Raw genomic sequence first — 23,820 nt, forward strand, 5'->3', positions numbered from 1 at the left:
CTCCTTTATTGCAAAAAAAAAAAAAAACAAAAGAAAATTCTGGGCACAATATGGTTGCTCCTCCACTGTAGAGTCTGTTTGTGGACCACTGGAGCATGACTGGCTTCCACACTAAATGTTGTGTCAAAAAACTCAGTGTCATACATTCTCAGCTTTAGCTCAGATTTAAGTTGACCACAGAGAGGTTTTGATGAATATGAAAATGCTGTTCCTGTGTCAAATCATTCTGCACAGTGAAGCTCAAACATATGGGTGAAGTAACAATAAGCAATCAGAGAGGGGGTTTTAATATAACCTGCGGTCACAGAAGAAAGGACTGTAGCGCAGCAACAGTTTCTGCAGAAAGGCATAGAAAAGACAGCACGCATGGAAACGTTACTCCTAAATTAGACATTTAAAAAAATGTTTGTTGTTTTTTTTGTTATAAATTAGATTGGACGTTGGCACAAATGACTGTGGAGACTTGATCTGCAGCTGTGAAACTGATTTATGAATTCCCAACATTCCTCTAATTACAAAAAATTCAATTTGTGAGGTAAACTGGGCATCACAGGAAACATGTCCAACTAATACCTGCTATTTGAGCCATCTGCTCAGCAAAAGTAAAATCACACTCATCAATCCACAAAGTATCACTTCAAAAGAAAGGTTCCCATGAAGCAAAATGCGTAGCCTACGTGTTTCCCATCCCTTGAGCCAGGCTTTCCCACAGTTTAACTGAACATGGCAACGCTGAGACACAGTATAACCTAAAGCACTTTCTCCAGCCCATTACCTCCCGCCACGCCTCTCATACAAGAAACTGATAGCCAAGGGAGTTTTCAGGGACCCTGCTGCTGATACACAAGAGGCTCATGCCAACATAAACCCCAGAGGCGGCGAGCTGCTGAATCAGTGCACGGCCCGTCCCCTCAGCAGCGAATACCTGGACATGGTTCCTGCTGGAAATTAAAAAGACAAGTCACCGTTTAGTGGAAACCTTTCAGAGAGATTGCCATGCATGGGTGATGCATATCTGTGACAGCTGAGACTCTGGCCTGTGGCAGTGGAGTGGTTTATATTAAGGGAGGCTTGCATATACATTGTATTAAAGGAGAGCTCAGTCATTCCTGCTTGATTAGCTGCGTGACAACCTTTAACTTCTAGTTTTTTAATCACGACACAATTATCCTAAAATGTTTCCATCAGTTTTTTTTCATGCAGGACAGAAACAAAATTGGAAACATGACAAAATACACACTTTCAAATGTGTAGTCTCACCTTTGTTTCTTATATTTGGAGGAGAAGCCCTGCGTTATCCTGTGCTCACAGTTAAACTCATTACAAAAGGAATCTTTTCATTTTCACGCTGAAAGTCTGACAAAATTATAAAATCTTTTCTCTTCACTACTCTGAAAAAAACTTTATAACACAGAGATTATTCAGAAGTCAAAGGCAACAGAGACTTGCTGTTTTAGCAAATAAATGGAAATGTTTCACTAAATTCCTCTGAAAACAATGTCAAATGCAGGACTGAGCAGCAGAAGAAGCCCTGCTGTCTGCTGAAGGTCTGAGCTTCCTGCTTTGTCTGCCTGATTGTGTCAGTGACATATTGATAATATTGATAATATGCATACAGATGCTGATGATACAGTCAAGACCAGAGAGGATTACTGGCTGATTGATGTGCTCTGAGTTCCCCTCAGGACGTTCAGGCCTGAAAACACTGGAATATATAAAACCAGACTAGGCTGAATTTTTACCTCACATTAAAAGCCACAACATAAAAAATAAGTGAACGACTAAACAAAAGTTGGGCGGGTGTGTGGTGCTGCCAAAGCTGAAGTCGTTAGATTCTAGTGCAAAGAAAAAAAGAGGAGACATTAACCCATGAAGAATATAGTCAAAAGTCTCGTTAAGGAATACCTGCACAGCGAGAGAGGTGCCGGTGGTGAAACTGACTGCACCAAGGAGTGTACGAGGATTTTAAAATTTTATTTCGTTTATTTACAACCCAATAATTTAATTTGCAGTTTTTAAAATGTGACCTCCTTAAAGCAAGAAACGTAATAGACGTTAAGAGATCATTGCTGATGAGAAGGCCTTTTGATTAGAGGAGTCAGAGGAAAGAAAAAAAGAAAAAGAAAAAAAAGAAAAACAACAGGAGAAAACAGCCGACAGATTCACAACCAGCGTTTGATTTTTCGTCATTTGTGGATATATTATATCCGTCTTTTATTTTTAAGAAATGCAATCCTCCTCCTGGCTGAGTTTGGCCGCAAATGTGGCCGACATTATGTTTGCGTAAAAACAAGACGCGAGCCATGTCTCCAAACGCAATTAATGCGCGAGTTAAGCACCAAAGAAAGAAGGAAGAAATGTATTTCGTTCCATCTTCTTAAAATAAGATAAAACATGACAACCTACAAGGACAGCCACACAATAATAATAATAATAATAATAATAATAATAATAATAATAATAATAATAATAATAATAATAATTAATAAAGTGCAACATATGGCGCTTAAGCCCTATATATTGTGAGGCCACCACAGATGCAGCACACAGTCTAACAGGTTAATTTTTCAATCCAAGATCATATTATGCATAAGAAGATTGACGACTTATTTTTCTCAGTTAGCTCTTCAAACTGTTAGGTGATATGAAGCCATTACCTCCAAATCTCAATAACATCCACACAAAACAAATAAAGGACGTGATTTGAGACAGCTTATCCAATTTGCCTACCGACAGACATAAAGGCCTATCTTGTTTCATTAAAAGACTTGAACCCCTCAAGTCCAGCGTTTTATAGCCAAGAAAAGACCAATCGCTGGGTCGTTTTACCAAATTGCAAAATGAAGCCAAGTATTTCATTGCGTATCGTGGACTTAATGCTCCATAATTAATTCAATATTAAGAAGTGCCCTGTTTTATTTTTAGTTTTTTTTCACATGGCAAGGCTGGAAGTTGTTTGCGGAGCGCGGCTCCATTTCTCCTTTATTGTGAGTGGATGTATCAGCAGTGACAGACTGACTTTTGGTCCTGGTAAAACGGGTCATATAGTTTGATTTAATACAAGTCTCTAAAACAAATGCGCAAAGAAAGCATTTGCGTAATATTGAATCTTAATATCAGCGGACTTTACGCGCCGGTGTTGCTTGGAATTCCTGCACTGATCCTCCTATTTACACTTGATTGTAAGTACATACAGGGATCAGGGATAACATAAATGTGATTTTCCACAAATTAATAACCAAGTGTTCCCCCCCAGGCACAGACGCTGCTTGACATAAAGAATGTATTTTTTTTTTAACTGAAAGGTTAGGGTCATAAGCCATGCAAGAGCAGGAATCAAAGCCGTTATATTCATCCTCTAATTACATTAATGTCATGTGTTGTGTCTCCCGCGTGTTTACCAAAAGAGCTTTTCCCCCCTTCTGAGCTTGACCTCCCATTTCTACTGGCTGCATAATAGCGCAGGCTGCAGCTCGGTGTGGGCCTATTCAGACGTGCGTAGAGCCTGAAGGTCGGAGAGCTGCGTGCGTCAGATACACTGCAGGCTACTGAGGCGGCATCAGCTTGAGCAAGGCATTTCTCTTTTTACCCCGACAAACCTTCAGGGGGCTTTTAGCATTTGTTCAGTCTGCAGTCTCTGGAAAACATCTGATTCATTTTTTAACCAGTCCCAGATGCGCCAGTGTGAGAGTGTGTGTGCATGAGCGCGGCAGTTTTGTCAGCGCATGAGAATTTGGGGAGAATATCTGCTGTCTAGAGAAGGGGAGGGAGACAAGTATCGTGTGGATTTTTTTTTTTTTTTTTTTTATAATAACTTTTTTAGGTATGAACGCAGACACGTGCGTCTCATACTGCGATATGACATCGATGGATTCTTATTATAGCACATCTACTGCGCAAGGTAGAGATCATCAAGCGACTTTTCCGACCACTGAAACCAAATACAGCTCCACGTTCATTCCGGGTAAAGGGCAGGCTTACGGAGAGAAGTCCCGGAGTCCTTTCCAGCCCGAGTGCCACTCGCTGGATGGCGCTGAGGAGGGCACCTTCAGCAAATACCAGCTCTTCATGCAGCGACCGACTTGCAAAACTCCACCCGAAGGCAGCAAGTTGCACCCGGACAGCGGACACAACGGGACGCTCATCCCCTGCTATGGTGAGTGTGCGTAAAAGAGAGACGGGCGCAAAGATGGAGGCAACTTATGTGCCATAAGTTTAATGGAAATGCGTAACAAGAGAGGACATTTGTAGGAAGTGATTGAGATTTAGTTTGATGTGCGATATGATGATGTGAAACCCCCAGGGTTAATCAAACAGAGCTGTGTATAATTCTAGTATAAAATAATTGGTTATGTAACAGTGAGTAGGAATAGTTTCCTATCAGCCTGATGTAGGAAACTATGAGCTGTGACGAGAAAATTATTTTCTGAAAATCACTTGTTTTTTTTCTTGGTTCTGACTCAGGAACATTATCTCACCTTAAAACCATTTAAATCCACAGAAAAACAAAAACGAGTGTAGAAATACTCAATTCGATCACGATTGTGTCTAAAGTACAGAATCTACAGGCCTTAAAGGTGAGCTGGAATTTACGCATTCAATTCTGCATTTTATTCCTATTTCAAGGTGTGTTTTACGCGCTCAGTTGGTTTTCTTTGACTGAGGGATGATTCAGTTATTTTAAACCATTAAAATGTGATTATTTTCATTATGATGTTAAACTACAAGTCATATGTTTTCCTATTTCTATCATATCATCACTGAATGTACTGTTCCATCGGTAAAGGCGCAGCGTCATCGTCCCTTTCCTCTCTGGCCTCCAACTGCAGCCCGTCCGCGTAAAGTAATCATAACTTCTAATAAATAAGAGTGTTTTAATATTTTTTTTTCTTTTAAAAACATCACAGGTCACATAGGGCGTCTTTGTACACACACACACACACACACACACTCACTCACACACACACAAATAGAAAAACCAAACCATGTAGACCTGGCGTAAAATTCAAACTACACGATTTTTAAGACTAGTTCAGGCACCAATCTGTCAAATTATAAATTTATTTTATATAATTATTTTAGCACAGGTGGTTCTGTAAGGACAAACTGAATACGCGCAATGTGTCCGTCATTCCGGCAAATAATGGAATATAAATGAACATATCGCAGAGAGCTCCATGCGCCAAAACAACTCACATCTTATGGGTCGTAAGAGTCAATTAAATACCAAATGTACAATTTCAGAGACAGTCTGGACGTCCTGACAAATAGGCTCCATTTAAAAAGAAAGCTTTACAGCTTTGTAGGCTCTTCCGACAATTCGCTGCTCTGCAAATGTAACTCAAGATCCTTTAAAGAAAACATTTCATTTTACTGTCTCTTTTATGAGACGTGGGGTTCAAAATAAAAAAGAGAGAAAACCTTCTTATGAAGCAGACGGAATGGATTCAGCCTGCGCTTGGCGACAATACGGTTGAAATGTTAAAAGGTTATAAAATAATCCCTTCTATAGACTATAATAATAGATAATATACTACAGGCATGATGCGTATTTGGATAATAATTTAGGAACTGCATTAAAAAATATATATATATCTTTGTGAGGATTAAGCCACAGACCCGTTGGCGCCTATAATTCAGTTCCAGATGTTTATCATGATGTTACAGAAGAAAACATCTGTTATGATCAGAGCTGAAATTTGACGAAACCTTTGCAGTAACCCAAACTTGAAATATATTTAATCGTCCCTTTGCGCTGAAAGTTCAAGAGACGAAAACACTGGCAGCAACATATTTAAATACGCTCAAGGCTTGATGTGGTAAAATAAATGTAAGAATTAACAGTAACAAATGATACTGAACTGCTCTAATTCTGCTCAGTGGGACCAATTACGACTAGGCCTGCGTTAGAACTATTTTTTTGCGCAGTAGCCAGTGCCGTGACTCTGCCAAAATACATCCACAAAGTGCAAAGTAATCTGTTTTCCTGAGAAACAACTGGAGTCACTCTCAGCTTCAGTCTGAACTGTCACTTTCTCTGCCTCCAACATATTCAGCACCCCGGTATTGAAGTGAATCGATTTGGCAAGTGCATTGACAGACTCACTTAAACACCGTCATTAAATGCAACATGCCTCCCCTGAGAAGAGCTGTGCAATGTTATTATTGAAAATGTTGCAGCCAGATGAAGGCATCATGGCTCTAGGGAGGATACTTTGGGGTCGTGCCAAAGCCTCAGGCGTCAACAGGGTTGTGCTGTTATGTGTGGTCCTCAATGGGAGATATATTGCTCAATGCTGATGTTTTATCTCCATCATGATGACAAAAGTCATCTCATACCCATTGGGAATTTTCTGTGTGGCAACTTGAGCTACAACTGTAATGCTGTTCACATGGCAACCCAACATTTTGTGTCTGTATGTCATTGTGCGGATGTTGCATGAAAAAAAAGAAAAGTGTTTTGATACACCAAAAAGACAAAACTGTGCCATCTCTTTGTAGATATAAGCTAAAACTGCTAATATTTTAATACTCACATGAATAACACATGAGGAGAAGCAAAGACGAAGATGTATATTGACTAAAGCATGTATTATATTTATTATATAATAAAAATAATCATGTTATATTCATATTGTTTAGCATAGGCTCTATGACATTTACACCTCATTTTTTTTCAGAACACTTTTCCAAAACAACTTTAAAATCACATTATTCCAAATCCAGTGCAGCTCAACAGGTTTCAGCTGTGGTAAAACACAAATATTAAAATATTTTTGCACATTTCTAGAGTCTAATATCTAAAATATTGTCTATGAGAGTGTTTTGTAAAGTTTATGTTGTTTTGCGTACATGCAACTCGCACTTCCGGATAATCAACACATTTCTGCATCGTGGTAGTTCAACCCGTTGATTTAAGTGCGTGTTAATCAGTGAGACTGTCCCGCAGTGAGGACAGGGACGGAGCCGTCTACCTGCTCACACTGCGATGAATGAAATAAAACCCCTGGAGCTGATCGAGAGCTGAGGAATGCAGGTCAGCACTGCAGGAGAGGTCTGCATTAATGTAAGGCAGATGTGCATTTCTGGCTCCTATAGTTATTATTCATACTCCCCAAACATCAGATCTCCAAAGCTACGGAGAGTCTCTGAGATGACAAAGTGGGACTGGTTTACATAACCCTGTCTCAACAATACCTTGTACAAATAAGCACGAAGTCAGAAATGGACATGGAGATTGGGTAATGATTTGAGAGACTCAGGAGAAATGAGAGGGTTTCTGGGAAAGCCGCACATGTGTGGGACTGACTGTTTACTTGCAGGCACTTTACTGAACTCACTGCTAAATTTTAATTAATTTTCGCTTTTTGTCTTTTATAAAGGCCGACCGTTTTGTAAACTTATGTGACTATTCTCACACTTTATAGAGTCAGGAAATTGTAAGAAGGAAAAAAGGCTGGAACCGACTGAAAACTGACAGTGCAGTGCTGATCGAACTGTATATGGTTTGTCTTCTGGCTAAAAACCCCTAACAAATCCTATGTGCAGAAAGCACAAAAATCAATTGTCAATCTTTGCTCTTTGACACAATTTCTCCTCCTTCAGTGGGATATTGAGCATCCTGTGATATGTAAAACATTTTCTCAGCATATGAAAACCAAAACACAAGCCTGAAAAAGCCTGGCAGTGCTTTAAAAGAGTCCTGTCAAAATATACTACTCCAATGTTAAAAGGCTTGGGGAAGTGATGTCACAGGATATGCATGTGCCTGATGACTAACACATTGTGTGATACTAACAAAAAGCAAACTCCAGAATGACACCTGTGATCGTGCCAGCGTGTGCCTGTGAACCAGAATACATTAGAATATCTAATGAGTGAATGCTTGAAAGCATGAATTCCCGACTTGTTAGAAAGTAATGACTTGTAATAAATGTGTGGCTCTGGGGGCAAAGCAGCAGCGACTCGCTTGCCATCAAAAGAAAAAATACATTCATGTAGCTTTGGCAACCAAGATCTTGTTTCATGAGGTGTTGTTTTTTTTGGTGTAAAGTTTCAAATTCAATTAAAATTCCTCTGATCAGCGCTCAAACTTATGTTCTTCTGCTCGCATATGTTCCTGCACTCTCTCCCACTGTAGTCCGGCTAATGCAGCATGTTTTGGCTTTTACGTTCCGGCACCCTTCCTGCAGGGGAAAGTAACTTCCCACCGTCTACCTGACATCTGCACGCAGGCCAGAATGCAAAGACTGAGATGGAAATTTTAGCCAGCTGGGGCACATTTTGAGCAGGGCCTTTGGTGTTGAGGCTGTGGCTTCACCTTTACTTCCTCGGTTATTATCAGCTGACTATCAGCTAAATCAAACCTCTGCAAGGGTTCTTGAACAATGCAAACATGGGACCACACAGTACTGCGGTGTGATCACAAAGGAATATATAAGTTTGGAAACTACTGAGCAAGGCAAAACTATGATGATGAAAGCTTTTAGGACCATGATTAACAATCGTCTTTTGTCTTTCTCAGCTTGCTTTCAGCAGAGGAACACAGCTTATTACTTGATATATATATATTTCAATGAAAGCCACGAGTAAAGTAGTTCAAATCACAGAGTAACTGCTTGCATTCGTTTTTTTTTATTCTTGTCCATGTCCAAGCAAAAATGTGATTCCAATAAGATCTAGACAGTATGACTACGCTGGTGGAATGCGAGGCTACTGGAAGACAGGGAGGGGTTACAGTTTACCGTATTACATTACATCATGCATGTTTTATAACTACCTTCAATTTCAATTACTAACCATTTTAATTCCTTGTCATTTGATACTCCTCCATTTGCTTAATTTTTTATCCAAACCAAACCCTAACTAAGTGGTTACTATTGATTACATGATACACAATCCCAGCATTAAATAGACTAGCCTTGAAAACATCCTTCATCTTGACCCTGAGAGCTTATATTGAGTGTTTCTCTGTGTTGATATACGATGACATGAAGTTAAACATCGACTTCTCATTTTGGCACGCGCGCACACACACCTCACCGCAAAATACTTCAAAACTCTCCCTGTAAAATCAAAGGTTTCTGCTAAAATACTGTTTTGTCAAGATGCTCTACAATTTCATTCCCTTAAGAGAAACGCTCGTGCACTTCCTGCCCTATTAACTGCTTTCAAAGTCATAAAATAACCCCAAACTATTTTTGTGCACTTTGATATGAAACACTGACAGCCACAGCCCAAGGTATTATGACAGTGGTGAGGTCATGATCATGTCCATTTCTCAGGAGCTGAGGCTAAACAGAGAGATTTCTTGGTTTCCCAGGGAATCTGCATTCTTGCATGAGCCGCTGGCATAGATCTCTCCTCAGGAACATCTGGGAACCTCCCTTCCACTGAGGAAACAACAGTCAACATCAGGTCTGAGGCTGAGCTGCGGAAAAAATAATCGAGCCCAAAGCATGTCTGCGAACTAACGATGAATGTAAATTAAAAGTCACCTGTTGGCAACCAAACTTAATGGAATACTTGACTTTATTTGGTCCATATAAGGTGTGATAAGTGTGGCGTACTGCTGTCAGCTCTGAGTGTTTTGAGGGAATATTTTAGACCTCTCCGTTTAAAAGCATTCCCTTCCCTATTTAGTGTTTGGTCATTAACCCTTCCCCAGGTTACTAATTTATAGTGTTTCTTTTATTTGGCTTCACTTGACCCTCCCCGTCCCATTCCATAAAAACTGAGAGGGTGCCCTGTTGCTTTACAACCAGTTAAATTACACTTTGATGTTTTCTCTCTGTTTTCAGCAGTGATTAAATTGCTGACCCTAGTAAACATGTGACCTCGACTAACTGAAGAGGTCTGCAGCTTGTCAAAGGCAAACTGGCAGGATCAGTCGGCGATATTCAGCGCAGTCGCACATATATACGTCGATGAATACTGAAGAACAACTGTCAAAAACACATTCCTCTGAATGCCAAAAACATTCGGAGCCAACGCAGTGGAATCTTGGCTCCCATAAGAAAGCAGCGTGTGATGGTTGTGTTCTCCGGAGCAGCGTGCAGAAGAGACAGCTCAGCATGCGGGAAAACTGGAAGATGTTTGTGGCAAAGGATTCTCTGTGGTTAGCGTGACAGAGAAAAGAGAGATGAGTTTGGAGTAATAGACAGTGAAAAGATGTTGATTAGTGCAGATTCCAGTGTAAAATGTGGGAACGAAAGCCTGTGTAGAGCTGAGATCCTTAAAAGAAAAGTTCAGCATGTTGGGAAATTTGCTTATTTGCTGTCGTGCCTAGATGAAAAAGTCAGTATCACTCTCATGTATGAAGGCTACAGCCAGCAGGCACTTAGCTTAGTGTAAAGACTGTTAACAAGAGGACTGGCTGGATTGGCCCCATCCAAAAACCCCAAAATGTCCCACCCAGCACTGCTAAAGTTCACCATGTCTTGTTTGTTTAATCCATTAAAAGTGCTAAAAGTACAAATTTGTGTTCAACTGGCGGGTATGTGGCCAAATATTTCTTGGTTGGGACAAATACCTTCCACTGGTTGTCTGACTAAACAATAGTTCCGAACAAAACCCCTGGTAAAGCAGCAAACTATCACCTTTACATTTTTAAGGATGAAACAAATTACATATATATATGTTCATGTAGGTTATATATGCATGTATATTATTGGGCTTTAGAGGTGTTGTAGATGGATTTTATCGCCTTTGGACAGATCCAGACGAGCTGATTAGTGTCAATCTTCAGACCCAACTTGGGTTAAGAAAACAAATATGCACATTTCCTAAAAATGTAACCGATCTAATTAGTGCAGATAAGACTGGGATCCTGAAACATTTCCATGCACCATCAGACCCTCTTCACATCCCCTCATCTGTGTGCCCAGCTGCGCCCTCGGCCTCACCGGATATGCCTTGCTCAGGGGCATAACTGCATTTTCTCTCACAAATGTAAATGCCAGGGAGGAACCTATAGTTGACCCGTCTTGCTTTCCTAACAGCGCGGCCGTGCTCCTGCCCAGGGGTAGAATGAAATTACTGCACGGTGCACAGAGGATAAGAGGCCAGCTCAGGGGTTTGGTGATGTCAGAACATCTGCCTGCGTGGAGACTGTAAAAGGGTCTGACAGGTAGGCCACGGCGATATGAGGTCATGAACTCCAGCTGGGCGAGCTGTGTTGTTCCATTAGTGTCTCGGTTGGGGCAAAGCTGAGCCGGAGAGCAGGGGAGGGCTGCTGCAGTTTTGAGCGGATGACAATTGACATCTCATTGTGGGACACACAAGCCAAAAGCATACTAATCCAACAAAAAACAAACACAAATGCTGCAGACAGCCACCGCCTAGCTTCATCACTCTGAAACTATTCAGTCATCTTGTTAACCACTGAAAAACTTGGCTGAAAGATTCATGAGTGCCACAAGGTATAAACTCTCTTTCTATGATGCATGAGGTTTCTGAGAATGACAAGAGACCATTACTGACATTACTCATAACAAACATGCAAAGTGACAAAGGCAAATGCATGCACATAAGCACATAGCTATTAGGTTAATCATCCTAACCTTCCTAACTCAGAGACAAATGTTGTTGGACTAAAGTAATGCCGGTGTTGCACAAGACTCGCATGTCTGTTTATGTGGAGGAAACCATTATGTGCTGGTTTCAGACCAATACAGTTAGGGCAGGGCGCTCTCCGTGCCCATTCGCAGGAAAGGCAAACAGAGGCTGACCGAGCGCACTGTTCTCACTGGCCCGCAACCAGAGCCCTTCAGCTTATTTATTCACACGGCTGTTTGTTTATTGAAGGAGAAGGGACAGCTTTCTTCATCTCCTAAAAGGAAACAAAAAAAAAGCCGGCGTGCGCTGACAGGAACAGAGAAAGGTCTGTCACAAAATGGAGGCTCTCAAAATTGAAGGTGACAAACACAATGTTGTTTACATCTGAGGGGCAAGGCTGCGGGGAGAGCGTGGTCGCCCCCCGTACACAAGGCCGACCATACACGGCTCGAGATGGAGCAGATTCTGTGTGGCTCGGATTTCAGGTGGCGTGACTGAGAGATGTGAGGGAGAGGGCTTCGAGGGCTGTGTCACAGGTCACAGCGATGTGTAGTGACATACCTTTCAAACAAAAAACACATTTCTTCTGCCACTTTTAGGCCTGCTCCACAGACAAGGCCTTTGAACCCTAAAATAAAACATTACAGAGATGATGTAAGCTTAGTAAATGTCATTTCGTGGGGATGTTGTTAGGTGATGACGAGCAGACACGCTTGCTGACTTGACTGTGAGGCACCGCGGTTTCATTCAGCCACATTTGGAAGAAAATATCATTCTGTTCAATATGCTAACTATAGAAGAGTAACTATAATTATAGGACTGCTACTGAGTGCATATGGCACTTTTTATTCAGCTCTAAGATGGTCAGAAAGTTGGCTGTAATTGCTTGTTTTAAAGTAATATTATTACAGTACGAATATGATTTGTATTATATATAAAACCACACTTAAACAAACAGTGAAGTTTTTTTTTTTTCATATGAGTCATATGAAAAACTTAACAATGACACATTGAAGCAAAACTGAAATTGCTCTGTTAAGACCACAGTGCAATATCTACACTGCACTTTAACATTTCCAGTATGTTTCAGTCAGTTGTTGAGCAGTGCCATGGATCCACATCACAGTATTAAAGGGGTACTGCAGAGGCTTAGTGCCGTACTTCTATAAAGTTGAGCAACTCACAAGAGATGCACTTAAAAATAATGGTCAAAATTGATGCTACATAGGCTGGAATATCCTGACTTATGGTTTTTAGTTTTGCTCAACCTTGAAAAACTTTGGACTCTGCATTTCCCATAGCATCTTTTAGTACACTCGCTTCGTTCAAACACCGCTATCTCCAGTTTATAATCCAGGTTCTTGTTTAAGAAGCCACAAAAACACTGTTTCTCAAGTGCCCCTTTCAAAGAACAAGCTGATAACCTTTCACACCTCTTTCTGTCTCCCTTTCTTTCTTGATGGTAAACATACAGGAAAAGACAACAGCGGCCTGACAGAGTCTGAGTTGCCCCCGAGCGTGAACCCTCCTGGGATGGAAGGCAGCTACCTGAACCTGAAGGAACCCGGCGTGAAGGGGCCGAGCGAGCGCCCGGGATCAGACCTCTCCAGCCCCCTGGACAAAAGCGAGGCCGAGAGCAACAAAGGCAAGAAGAGACGCAACCGCACCACATTCACCAGCTACCAGCTGGAGGAGCTGGAGAAGGTTTTCCAGAAGACACACTACCCAGATGTTTATGCCCGTGAGCAGCTGGCACTGAGGACAGACCTGACAGAGGCTCGTGTACAGGTAAGGATGAAAGTTTAACGCCAGAAGACTCCATTCTGCATTGACATGAGCTAACAAATCCACCAATACATGTGAGAAAATATGTTTTTCTATGTCACAGAACCATATATAGGAATACTTTCTGATCTGTCAGCTGGAAAAAAAAGTTTAAAAATCATTGTAACACATCATAGATCACCATTATGATGTGACAACACTGTGGTTAAGGGTCAAAAAACTCTTTTAGCGAAAGATCATGGTTTCGGTTAAGAGAAGTATTTTGCTAAAGTCTGTATTGTACCGAGGTTTGTCAGTATGATTATAATAATACAACTTGTGGTTATAGTTCAGGAATGGTTGTGATCATGTTTAAACTGACGTTCGCTTGAAAACGGGACGAACAGCTGTCTCACATGTTGTTTTTGCGCCTGTCTACTAGGGGGCTTTATCACTTGAACATAAATGTATATCGTTATGGTGTACTTGCTAAAACCAGCGATGCCGTTGTTTATTCTTTGCGAGAAAGTTTCCATGATCTATGTTGTATGAGCGCAGTTGTTCGTATTTGCATGCTAATAATCACTCGGGGAACTGACAGAGAGTTCAGACTGGCATGTTGACAAAGATTGTTCCGACCAGCAGACAGCAAGGCCTATTGTTCTCCATCCCTCTATCTGTCTGCCAGTTTTAGATCAGAGTGGGATGGGTGGGACTAAAGGGAATTCTCTGCTCTTAGCACTTACGTGGTGCAGACTCTGCAAGAGGGTCAGAGGCCAAGGGTTTCTCTCCAGCACTACCATGTTCAAACTACTTCACTGCGCAACTCTGGAGGCAGGGAAGGAAAACACATGGAAAGCCATCAAAGCTATTTGGCATGGATATAAAAAACACTTTGAGATGCCAGTTTCAATTTCCACGCGCACTCTGAGACATAGTCAGGGACAGGGAACCTGGTCTGGTCCGTGTGGTGGTACAGTAAAATAAGTACATTCATGTTGCGTTCACACAGACCCATCTATTCCCCAGATGAATATAATTAACTTTTTCATCTGACAGGCACACAGCAGACTCTGTGAGGTTTGACCCAAACTTCTAAAATCAGTCCCTAAATATGCATGCAATCAAGACTAAACCCCACAATTTCAACTGAAGGTCCATCGAGACAAAGTCCAGGGATATCCAATTGTTGAATACCAAGGGGCACTCGGAGCTTGGCAAGCAATCGGAGAATCCTTTTCATTTCCAAAACAACAGCAATTGGAATCCGGAGTACAGATGTTTTCAGCCAAAATGCCAGTGTCAAGGTCCTACAGTTTCATCTTTAGTTTGATGATAAATGTCTTCATAAAGTCAGCCTGCAGTTTTCCATAATCACATCTGTGACTTCTGCTGCCACTAGTTTATTTAGTACAATTAGCTCCCAACCTCAGACTTGAACTTCACCACATTGCCTACTTTTTTTTTTATGGAGGAGGAGGTTGTCTTTGAGTGACTGCTGAGGCAGTCTATCAACTGCAGTGGTCCTAGATGACAGAGATGAGGTGAGACGGCTGGACTTCAAAGCAGCTTTTGGAGTTGTGGACTCTGCCCTCCCTCTCTCCTTCTTCCTCTCTCTCTCTGCCTGCTGGCTCTGGAGCATAAATAAAGCTCTTTAATGGCTCTGTAAGCTGCATTTTGCTGTCAGCGTCTTTAGCAATTACTGTATCATCGCCAAGCACTTTGAGCTCCAAGAGCGCTGAGCCACCTTCCTCGCAGATGTCTGTTAAATAAAATAAACAAGAGGAGTAAGTGTTCACAGTTATATCATCCTTTTGGGTATTATTTACAGGATGGGTCACTGTTGTTCATTATTATTGCAAAAATAATTTCAGCTAATTGGAAATCTGCTTTTGCCAAGACACTGATGGTCTTCCTTTCTCAAAAAAAATGCACTAGTTTAGAAGTGGAGGAACCGGAGACACGGCGAAGCAAAGGACACATCTGACTTCATAATGTTCCCCGAATTATCTCTCTGCCAAACTATTTGGCTTGGGTCTTATTTCTACTGCCGTTCAAAGGAAAAGCTACGAAGAGCAAACCCTCTGTGAAACATTACACACTCAGTACCTTGAAACCAAGACAAGGGAAATATATGTGCTCAGACGTTGTGTGCGTGTTTATGAAAAGGTTCCAGTAAGAGTTTGAGAGGGTCCAGGTTAAAATACTGCATTTGTTAGTGAGTGACTCTGAAATCAGTATATAACATGGTATGTAAATCTGTGCGTCTTCTGTGTGTATATGTGCGCGCCTGGTCCGCTGCTCTCGTCTGCACGCCTCTGAAAGGTCAGAGGGGTTAGCTGCGGAAAGCCGAGGGCTTAGGCGTCAGGAAATTAAACATGAAATGAAAACAAGCTCCAGTTTGAACATTCTCCCATCTCACTTTCCAATATCCCCACTTCCCCTCACTGACTTAAAAAGGAGGAGGGAGGAGAGAGACACGGAGAGAGAGCGGGGTCAGCGTTGGGGGTGGGGTGGAGAGGGACACAAGAGGCCGAGGAGTGGGAGTTCGACAACGAGATTAAGATGAGAAGAGGAGGAACGTTATCTGAAGTTATCTTGATCCATCACAATTACGATGACTGCTCGGTAACTGATAAAACTTTTTATTTGAAAGGAGTTTTGAAATACTTTTGATATCGACCCAAGCCCCAAACCCAGAAGGCCATTCAACACCACTTATCGTGACAGTATTTCGTCTTATAAACATCTCACTGATGTTGTAAATACATTTCCTGATCCAGGTAACTGCTAATAAAATTATACATTTTGGTTCATGTCGTACAAATTGAGCAAATAAATATTTAATAAATTTCAGCTTTCGCATTTGTTTGGCTAAGGGAAAGGAGGCACAACATGGAAAAGAAAAAGTTAGGAACTTTTTTTTAAAGTCGTGCAGAGACTTTACCCACACTGGGTCTTTAAAGTGTCTGACATATGTTCAGAACAGCAGCAAGTCTTGTCAGATAATTGGTTGTTCAAAGCATATGTAGATATTTTTAGGAAAATTGCACACATAGTTCTATGAATTTAAAGGTATCACACAAGAGGCACAAGCTGAGAATACACTAACCTCTGACAAATAAAATAACACCATAACACATCAGAGACTAGAGCTACAACATCAATCTGATCAGGGCCCTTTGTGTCGCGGCTTATGTTTGGAAACCTGTGATGTTATGAGCTTTTGAGTAACCAAAGAGCCACCAAAGGAAAGACATGGCAAACCCTAAACAATAATAGACCCTAAATCCTCAGGGGGAGCATAACACAGACTCAGAGCCTCCCTCCAAACACATGATATAATTCAAAGGCCAACAACCCTTCACCTTGACATTGGAGTTCAGCAACAACCTCAGATATCAGCTTACCACTTTGCAAGCGTGCGCTGTCCTCTAATCTCACCAGCTGACCCGAGGAATGTCGGAGTCAGACGACATTTCTTTACGTCAGCCTCTCGCAAAAATACGGACAGCATCGACATGTACCATATATGGTCCTCTCTTTGAAAATGAATCACTGAGTGGTTTTAAAGCATCTCAAGAAATGATAGATTTGAGAGCAGGTCAGGATGCTCGCAGCTGGTCTTATCTCATTGGAGAAAAATCCACTCCTGCCTCATAAGAAAAACAGAATGGAAATCAGTATGGGGTTATTGTATTCTGCACACTCTGCAAATTCACATCTTGGTGCGACACTGCTCGATTGTGTCACTGAACTTCACTGTGTTTATCTTGACTGAGAGAAATGGTGAGAGTGAGAGACAAGAGGGGGGATTTAAAGAGGATGACTGAGGGGAAATTGCATGTCAGGGACTGTGAAAACCACAAGCTGATTGGGCTGGGAATCAACCCACAATCCAAGTTCAAACCCCTGTGTCGAAGCGGGATCGCTCTTTCTTTTCTCTTTGAAGAAGTTTCCCCCTTCTCTCTTGGGAGGATAAGATTCAGACAACCAACAAATAGACACAGATAAACATGTGGAGACTCCTTCTACTTTTTGTATTCTCTTGCATGATGTGAGAAAATTCTGCAGCAAAAAAAGATGAACAAAAGTCACAACTTGTTATTTTAAAGAACCGCAGAAAAGCATGGTTAGGAAAATGTAAAGAAACAAATGAGGGACCTACCTCTGACTTACATTTTATGAAACGGATGCAATAAGTATTTAAAAGCTAAAAATCTTGCTATGATCAGTACTATCTCAATCTGTTGTTTCTGTAAAGAAAAAAGGATTGTTAGACAATGGGTTTTCTTCACACTTTGATTTAATTTTCCTTAACTAGATACCACTTTTGGTCTGACTTTAATTCACATGAAATGAAGGTTGCACAGGCTCCATCTGGACAACAGAGTGTGCTCGGATAACAAGTAATCATCACAATATTTGTCCTAAAAAAACATCAGAAAACACTGGAAAATGCAATTTACACGTTTTCCAAATATCTTGTTTTGCCACACTGTCAAAAACAGCCCAACACCCAAGTCATCAACTATAATCAAAACAAGGCAAAAGCTGCAAATTATCATGTTTGAGTAGGTGGAACCATGGGTGTTCGGTATGTTTGCTTGAAACTTACTTTTATCTTACTTACTTAAGAATTGCTTAACATTTTTCTACGAACTCTGGATGGATTGATTAATTGATGCAGAGGCAAAAACACTGAACATAGAACTGAAGAGAAATGGCTCATATAAAGAAATGTGTATTAGCGACATCCATCCATTATCTATACACCGCTTAATCCTCACTAGGGTCGTGGTGGGGGGGGGCTGGAACCCATCCCAGCCGACTTAGGGCGAAGACAGGGGACACCCTGGACAGGTCACCAGTCTATCACAGGGCCACACTTAGAGACAGACAAACACACTCAGCTACCTACAGACAATTTAGAATCACCAATTAACCTCAACATGTTTCTGGACTTGTGGGAGGAAGCCGGAGAACCCAGAGAGAACCCACACTGCACGGGGAGAACATGCAAACACGCAGAAAGATCCCGGTGCCCCCACCGGGATATGAACCAGCAACCTTCTTGCTGCGAGGCAACAGTGCTACCAACTGTGCCACCTTGCAGCCTGTATTAGCAACAAGTCAAGTCAAAAATTTTTATACAACACAAAATTACATAGTACATATTTGCACATCTCTTATCCCTAAATAAGGTAGAAACCTCAGGAAGAGTCTGACATGGGATTCTTCTATCAGGACAACAGTGGACGCGTGTGTATAGAGAAGACAGAAATATCAATAATTGTGATCCACACGCATGCACTGCTTACATAAAATGTCCTGGATAAATAAATTACACATCACTGACATGAATTCTAAGGTTTCAGCTAAAAATATTCTCCTGGATTCCTCGCAGGCTGCCATATTTTGTGCTCACAGCACGCTTTCTTTCACAACCCTATCCACCCTTCATTGATGCTTTCCCCAGTGCCTTAAGCAGAAGTGAGCTAAGTAGCCTGCACTTGGTCTGTCAGCAGGTCACTGAAAACACACCCTTTCTAAAACGTAGCATGTCTGTCAATCTAAAGAAACTTCACCCAGAAAAAGTGACTTCACATGCTACAAACAATGCCTAATAAACCCCAAAATGGAAATATATGTATATACATTCAAACTCTGTATGTTCATGGTCAAAAGTTCAACATTTGTTTCATGGATTATACAGAGGGATTCCCCACTGTATCCCACTGTGCTGACATGTGGGAGAGAGCACACCTTTCTCAGAGTGATTTATGAACAGCTACAGGCCCAGATGTGGATCTGTCGACGCTGGCAGCCTGAAGGGAGGCAGACGCCTGTGTATCAAAGGGAGGAGCTGAAACATGCAGCACCAGGGGAGACTCACCATTTTCACATCAATAGCTCAATGTGGACGGCACTTTAAAGACACGTCAAGTCTTAAAACTGGGGCCTGGACTTTCATGTGCAGCAGAATTTATTTGCTTCACTATCTTCAATTTATGCGGTTCAGTTTAACTTAGTCTTGCTGAGGAAGAGGACGGCCCAGTTTTCTGCAAAAAAAAAAAAAAGTGCTCCGGGTTGCACACAATATGAGAGCTTTGATGGCTATGTCTAAGAATGATATTCAGGTTTTGTCTGTTAGGGGCTGCTCCGTATTATAAGGGTATTTCTCCTGATGGACTGTTTGCTTTGCAGGTGTGGTTCCAGAATCGCAGAGCCAAGTGGAGGAAGAGAGAGCGTTTTGGCCAGATGCAGCAGGTCCGCACGCACTTCTCTACTGCATACGAGCTGCCTCTGCTCACTCGGCCCGAGAACTATGCACAGGTACTCCTGATCTGAGATATCAGACTCATATATAGCTATGAAGTGTGAAAATGATCAAACAGCAAAAAAGACTTCTCATAAACCTGCAATAACTGATGTTGATGGGCCACATGGGGGCAGCGAAAATATGTTGTGAACACAACCTTTGCATCACCTTTGAGGCTGATATGGCTAATTTGTTAGCCAACAGTTGCTTATTTGCACATCCAGAAGTTACAGGGCAACATTATCATTTATTCTGAGTCATGTTTCTGGCCACCTGATGAATGAAAGTCTAAGATCCATCTCTTTTAGCTCTGTTTTTGGTGCCAGCTCTTGAGGAAAATATCTGGCTCATTAGTTGCTAATCCAACTGCACAAGTCTCTGGCTGTGTCCGACTGCCAATTGCTGCTAAGAAAGTAGTGTACAGTGGGCTTTTAGGGCTTTTCCTCTGCAAACAGCAGCGTACTGTGGCTGAAAACACTGCTTTGAGGGCATGGAGGGTGAACCAAAACAGAAACGTTGCAGGCCAAAGAGCCAAACAAGAGAGCTGAAACTCCTTACAGAGCTCCATAAAGCCAAGGGGAGAAGGAGATATGAAGGATGATTTTCTGTAGGTTAATTACTACTAGCAAACCCTTTCACATGGTCATATTGTTTTCATGTCCTCACTTGATGCACTGTTTTTATTAAATGTCTTTTATAGTCACTTTACTCCATGATTCATGCTCTTCTTCTGCAGATCCAGAACCCTTCGTGGATTGGGAGCAGCAGTGGAGCGTCTCCGGTGCCTGGCTGCGTCGTTCCCTGTGACTCCGTTGCCTCCTGCATGCCTCCTCACCCTCATGGTCCCGGAGGCGTCTCTGATTTCCTGGGTGTGCCCAGCCCTGGGAGCAGCCACATGGGACAGACACATATGGGGAGCCTGTTTGGAGGTGCTGGGATTGGCGGTGGAATCAATGGCTACGATCTCAATGTTGATCCAGACCGCAAGTCCTCCAGTATAGCTGCGCTGCGTATGAAGGCCAAGGAACACAGTGCAGCCATCTCCTGGGCTACATGATGCCCCGGCCCGGTTCCACCCTGCCCCCACATGGCGGCCCCCATTCTGGAGCAGCCATCAGCAAGCACTGTGGGGGAGGAGGGGGTTTTCTTGAGAGCACTAATGATAACGCAGGTCAAATGAACAGGGAGAGACTGTGGAGATAACAGAGGCCATTACAGCGGCCAACGCAACCAAGATAACTGTGACTATGACAATCAGCAGATGCTGAAAGTGAGAGAGGTGTGACTCAGATGAGGATGTTACTAGATGTTCATCCTTGATTCCTTGATCGCTCAGGTCTCATTAAAACGTGGGGTTTACATCGCAATAAACTGGGTAACATTCATACTGATGAAAGGTTTCAGTAAAATAAGCAAACACAAACACGGTTTACAAAACATCTTTACAGAATATATGAATTCAGTGCCAAACCCAGCCAAATCACACAGTATCCTCATTTACACAACTGAGCTTGGTTCACACTATTTGTTTCCTTCATCACTCTCTATATACCACCCATCCTGCCACACTCACATCATTTATGCGACTGCCACTTTAGACTCATCTCTCATACTGTATAAATAAGTATATTTCTGAACAATGTTTGCATTTTAAAAGCTTTTTAAAACCAAGTCCACTCAATGGGAGAAATCTCAGATGCAAACTAAGCGCTGAAAGTTTTTTTTTCTTCTCTCCTTTCTCTTTCTATTGCAAACTACAATTCTAAAGAGAAAAGACTAACTTTGTCTGAGCCTGTTGTGAGTCGTTTATGTCCCAGCGAAGGACAGAGGTTTAATGCAACAAGTGAACAGTGTCTAATTGAGCGAGAGCAGATATGGCCTGCCAGTTTAGTGTGGGTGGAGGGCAAGTTTTAGATTGGCAGCAATTTCAAACCAACTTGTCATTTCCTCTCGCAGGGCTGCCTCCACAGGTTCCCCTACTAGGCTCAGGCCTCAGGTTACAGGAAACAGTGTCTCCACTGGCAGACAAGGCGCAGCAATGCACAGCAGCAAACTTCAACACCGACTTACCACGCCAGCTTCAATCAGCAACCAACAGGACTAGACACACTTAATTACCATCAAAGTGAGCCGTCCTGCCCTGCGAGCACCACGCATCACGGCGCCTATGCTGAGGACAAACTGCAACACATGCCGAAATAATCAATACATCGTTAGACGTGGGCTCAGCAGAGATGAGTCTTGGATTGGTAGCTTGCACACAGAATCCGTCACATGCCAGAGACTGCAGGCCAAATCAGTGGCCCTAATCGTCCTGAACAGCGTTCTGTAATGTTTGGGTAATGTGATGACATTAGAGCTGGACTGCAGGAATGTGGTGAGCATGTCCAGTGATTGCAGGGGTATCTGTGTGTGTTACCCCGCCGGGAAAGGCTTGTCACCAGAGCTGGGCTCCAGGCTGGGGCTAGAGACAGGCTTCATTAGTCTTTTGGCTGATCTTTCTATGACGCCTTCTGGGCTACATATCCGTTTTCTTTCCCCTGTGTGGATGATGGCAGGAAAATCCAACATGACGTCTTTAAATATCTTGTTGCCCAAAACCCAAAGAAATGTTTATTATAATGAAAGAAAAAGAAAAGTAGTAAATTTAAAAGTGCTTCTGGCATTTTTGCCTGAAAAAGCGACTTCACAATTAACTGCTTATAAATATATGGAAGTTGTTGATTAGTTTTCTGTTGACCCATTACTGCAGTTCTATTTGACAGTTCAGTATCAATAAAACTTTTCTTTTAAACTGCAGTTAAAAAAATTCACATTTTTTTCATTATGTGTAAAGAAAAGACCATTTAATAATCTCTACTAACACTGCAAGTGCATTCAGTCAGAATATAGATGGTACAAATGAAGCCTTTTCCCAACAACACTGAGTGCACTAGGTGACAACAGGATGATCACTTTGACACTTAAGCCGTTTCTATATTTTACACAGAGAGGTTTTCTGGATGTACTCAAACAAATGTCAATGAAAGCCTTAAAAAATGACCACAGATCTAAAACATCACCATCAAAGGGTAAAGATAAAAGTAGGATGTGGCCAAAGTAAACTAATGTACGACTTCATGTATGATGCAGGTTGACTGTGTGCCGCTGGTCCTCTCTCAGTGCTCCACTCCTCTGCAGCTCCGTCCATGTTGATACTACTGAAATAAGCAATTGAAATTCATGTTTATAATGTCGTATTGTGTGAATGTGAGCAATATGAATGATATTGTTCTTTTGCTTGTACATTTGTTTTGCTTCTTTGTCAAATAATGGACCTCCAGAGATAAACCAATGATGTATTACAGTAACATTGCCAAGAAATGTAAAGTTTTGTTCTGTGTGTTATTCTGAAGAGGAGCTCTGGACTTTTCCCAAGGATGAAACTGCTTTCTAATTTTTTTTAAATGGCTTTAAGCAGCTTTTTGTATATTAATCAAGTATTTCTATTTCTGATTGTGCCAATGCAATAAGTTATTGCACTTACGGTGTTGGAGAAGTGTTTTTTAAAAATATTTTTGACAGTGGTCTCTTTTCTAAAGCCAGAGGTTGCTTTACTCTTTGTCCCAGCAGTTGAAAACTGTCTCCTAAGACCGTCCATATTTAGCACCATGAACAGCATCACTGAGGTCTACCCAAGGTGCTGGACATTTGTTTGTACAGAAGTAACTTGCCGTTTCTGTTGAAGATGGTTTTGAAGTGATTTTGAAATAAATGGATCTCCAATGGTTAAATGAGTGCAAATAGTTTCTTCTTTAAAGGGCCTAAAAACTGCCTCGTTGATCAGTTTCTAACACTAACTAATGGGGTCCTGCATGATCAGACTATTTATAGCCAAAGCTGAAATAGATAGTTATTAACATGTCTTTGTCTTCTTCTTCCTGGTTTGAACTGGGCAGGGTGCAGGCTGGGAAAAAAAAAAAAAAAGTGTACAGCTGCATACTAAATTAGAACAATTCAGATCAAAATCTGAACAGTTTCTGGTTTGTTTGGTTTTGTTTCCTGGTCACTGCATTAAACCCCACCCACACAGTACCGTGAGGTGGACCGTATACTTCAGGGGTGGGCAATCCTGGTCCTCGAGGGCCAAAATCCTGCATGTTTTAGATGTTTCCCTCTTCCAACACTCCTGATTCAAA

At 41.8% G+C, this 23,820-nt stretch overlaps 1 protein-coding gene across 1 annotated transcript; it reads left to right on the forward strand.

Moving 5' to 3' along the window:
* Nucleotides 1-3,506: 3,506 nt before the first annotated feature.
* alx4b (ALX homeobox 4b) lies at nucleotides 3,507-23,415 on the forward strand. The gene is made up of 4 exons (XM_008278920.1): nucleotides 3,507-4,156; nucleotides 13,031-13,344; nucleotides 19,528-19,656; nucleotides 20,379-23,415. Exons 1-4 carry the CDS (start codon nucleotides 3,826-3,828, stop codon nucleotides 20,697-20,699), a joined length of 1,095 nt encoding a protein of 364 aa, XP_008277142.1. The 5' UTR covers nucleotides 3,507-3,825; the 3' UTR covers nucleotides 20,700-23,415.
* Nucleotides 23,416-23,820: the final 405 nt, after the last annotated feature.

Source organism: Stegastes partitus, unplaced genomic scaffold (assembly GCF_000690725.1).
Source record: "Stegastes partitus isolate 25-593 unplaced genomic scaffold, Stegastes_partitus-1.0.2 Scaffold138, whole genome shotgun sequence".
Classification (NCBI taxonomy): Eukaryota; Metazoa; Chordata; class Actinopteri; family Pomacentridae; genus Stegastes; species Stegastes partitus.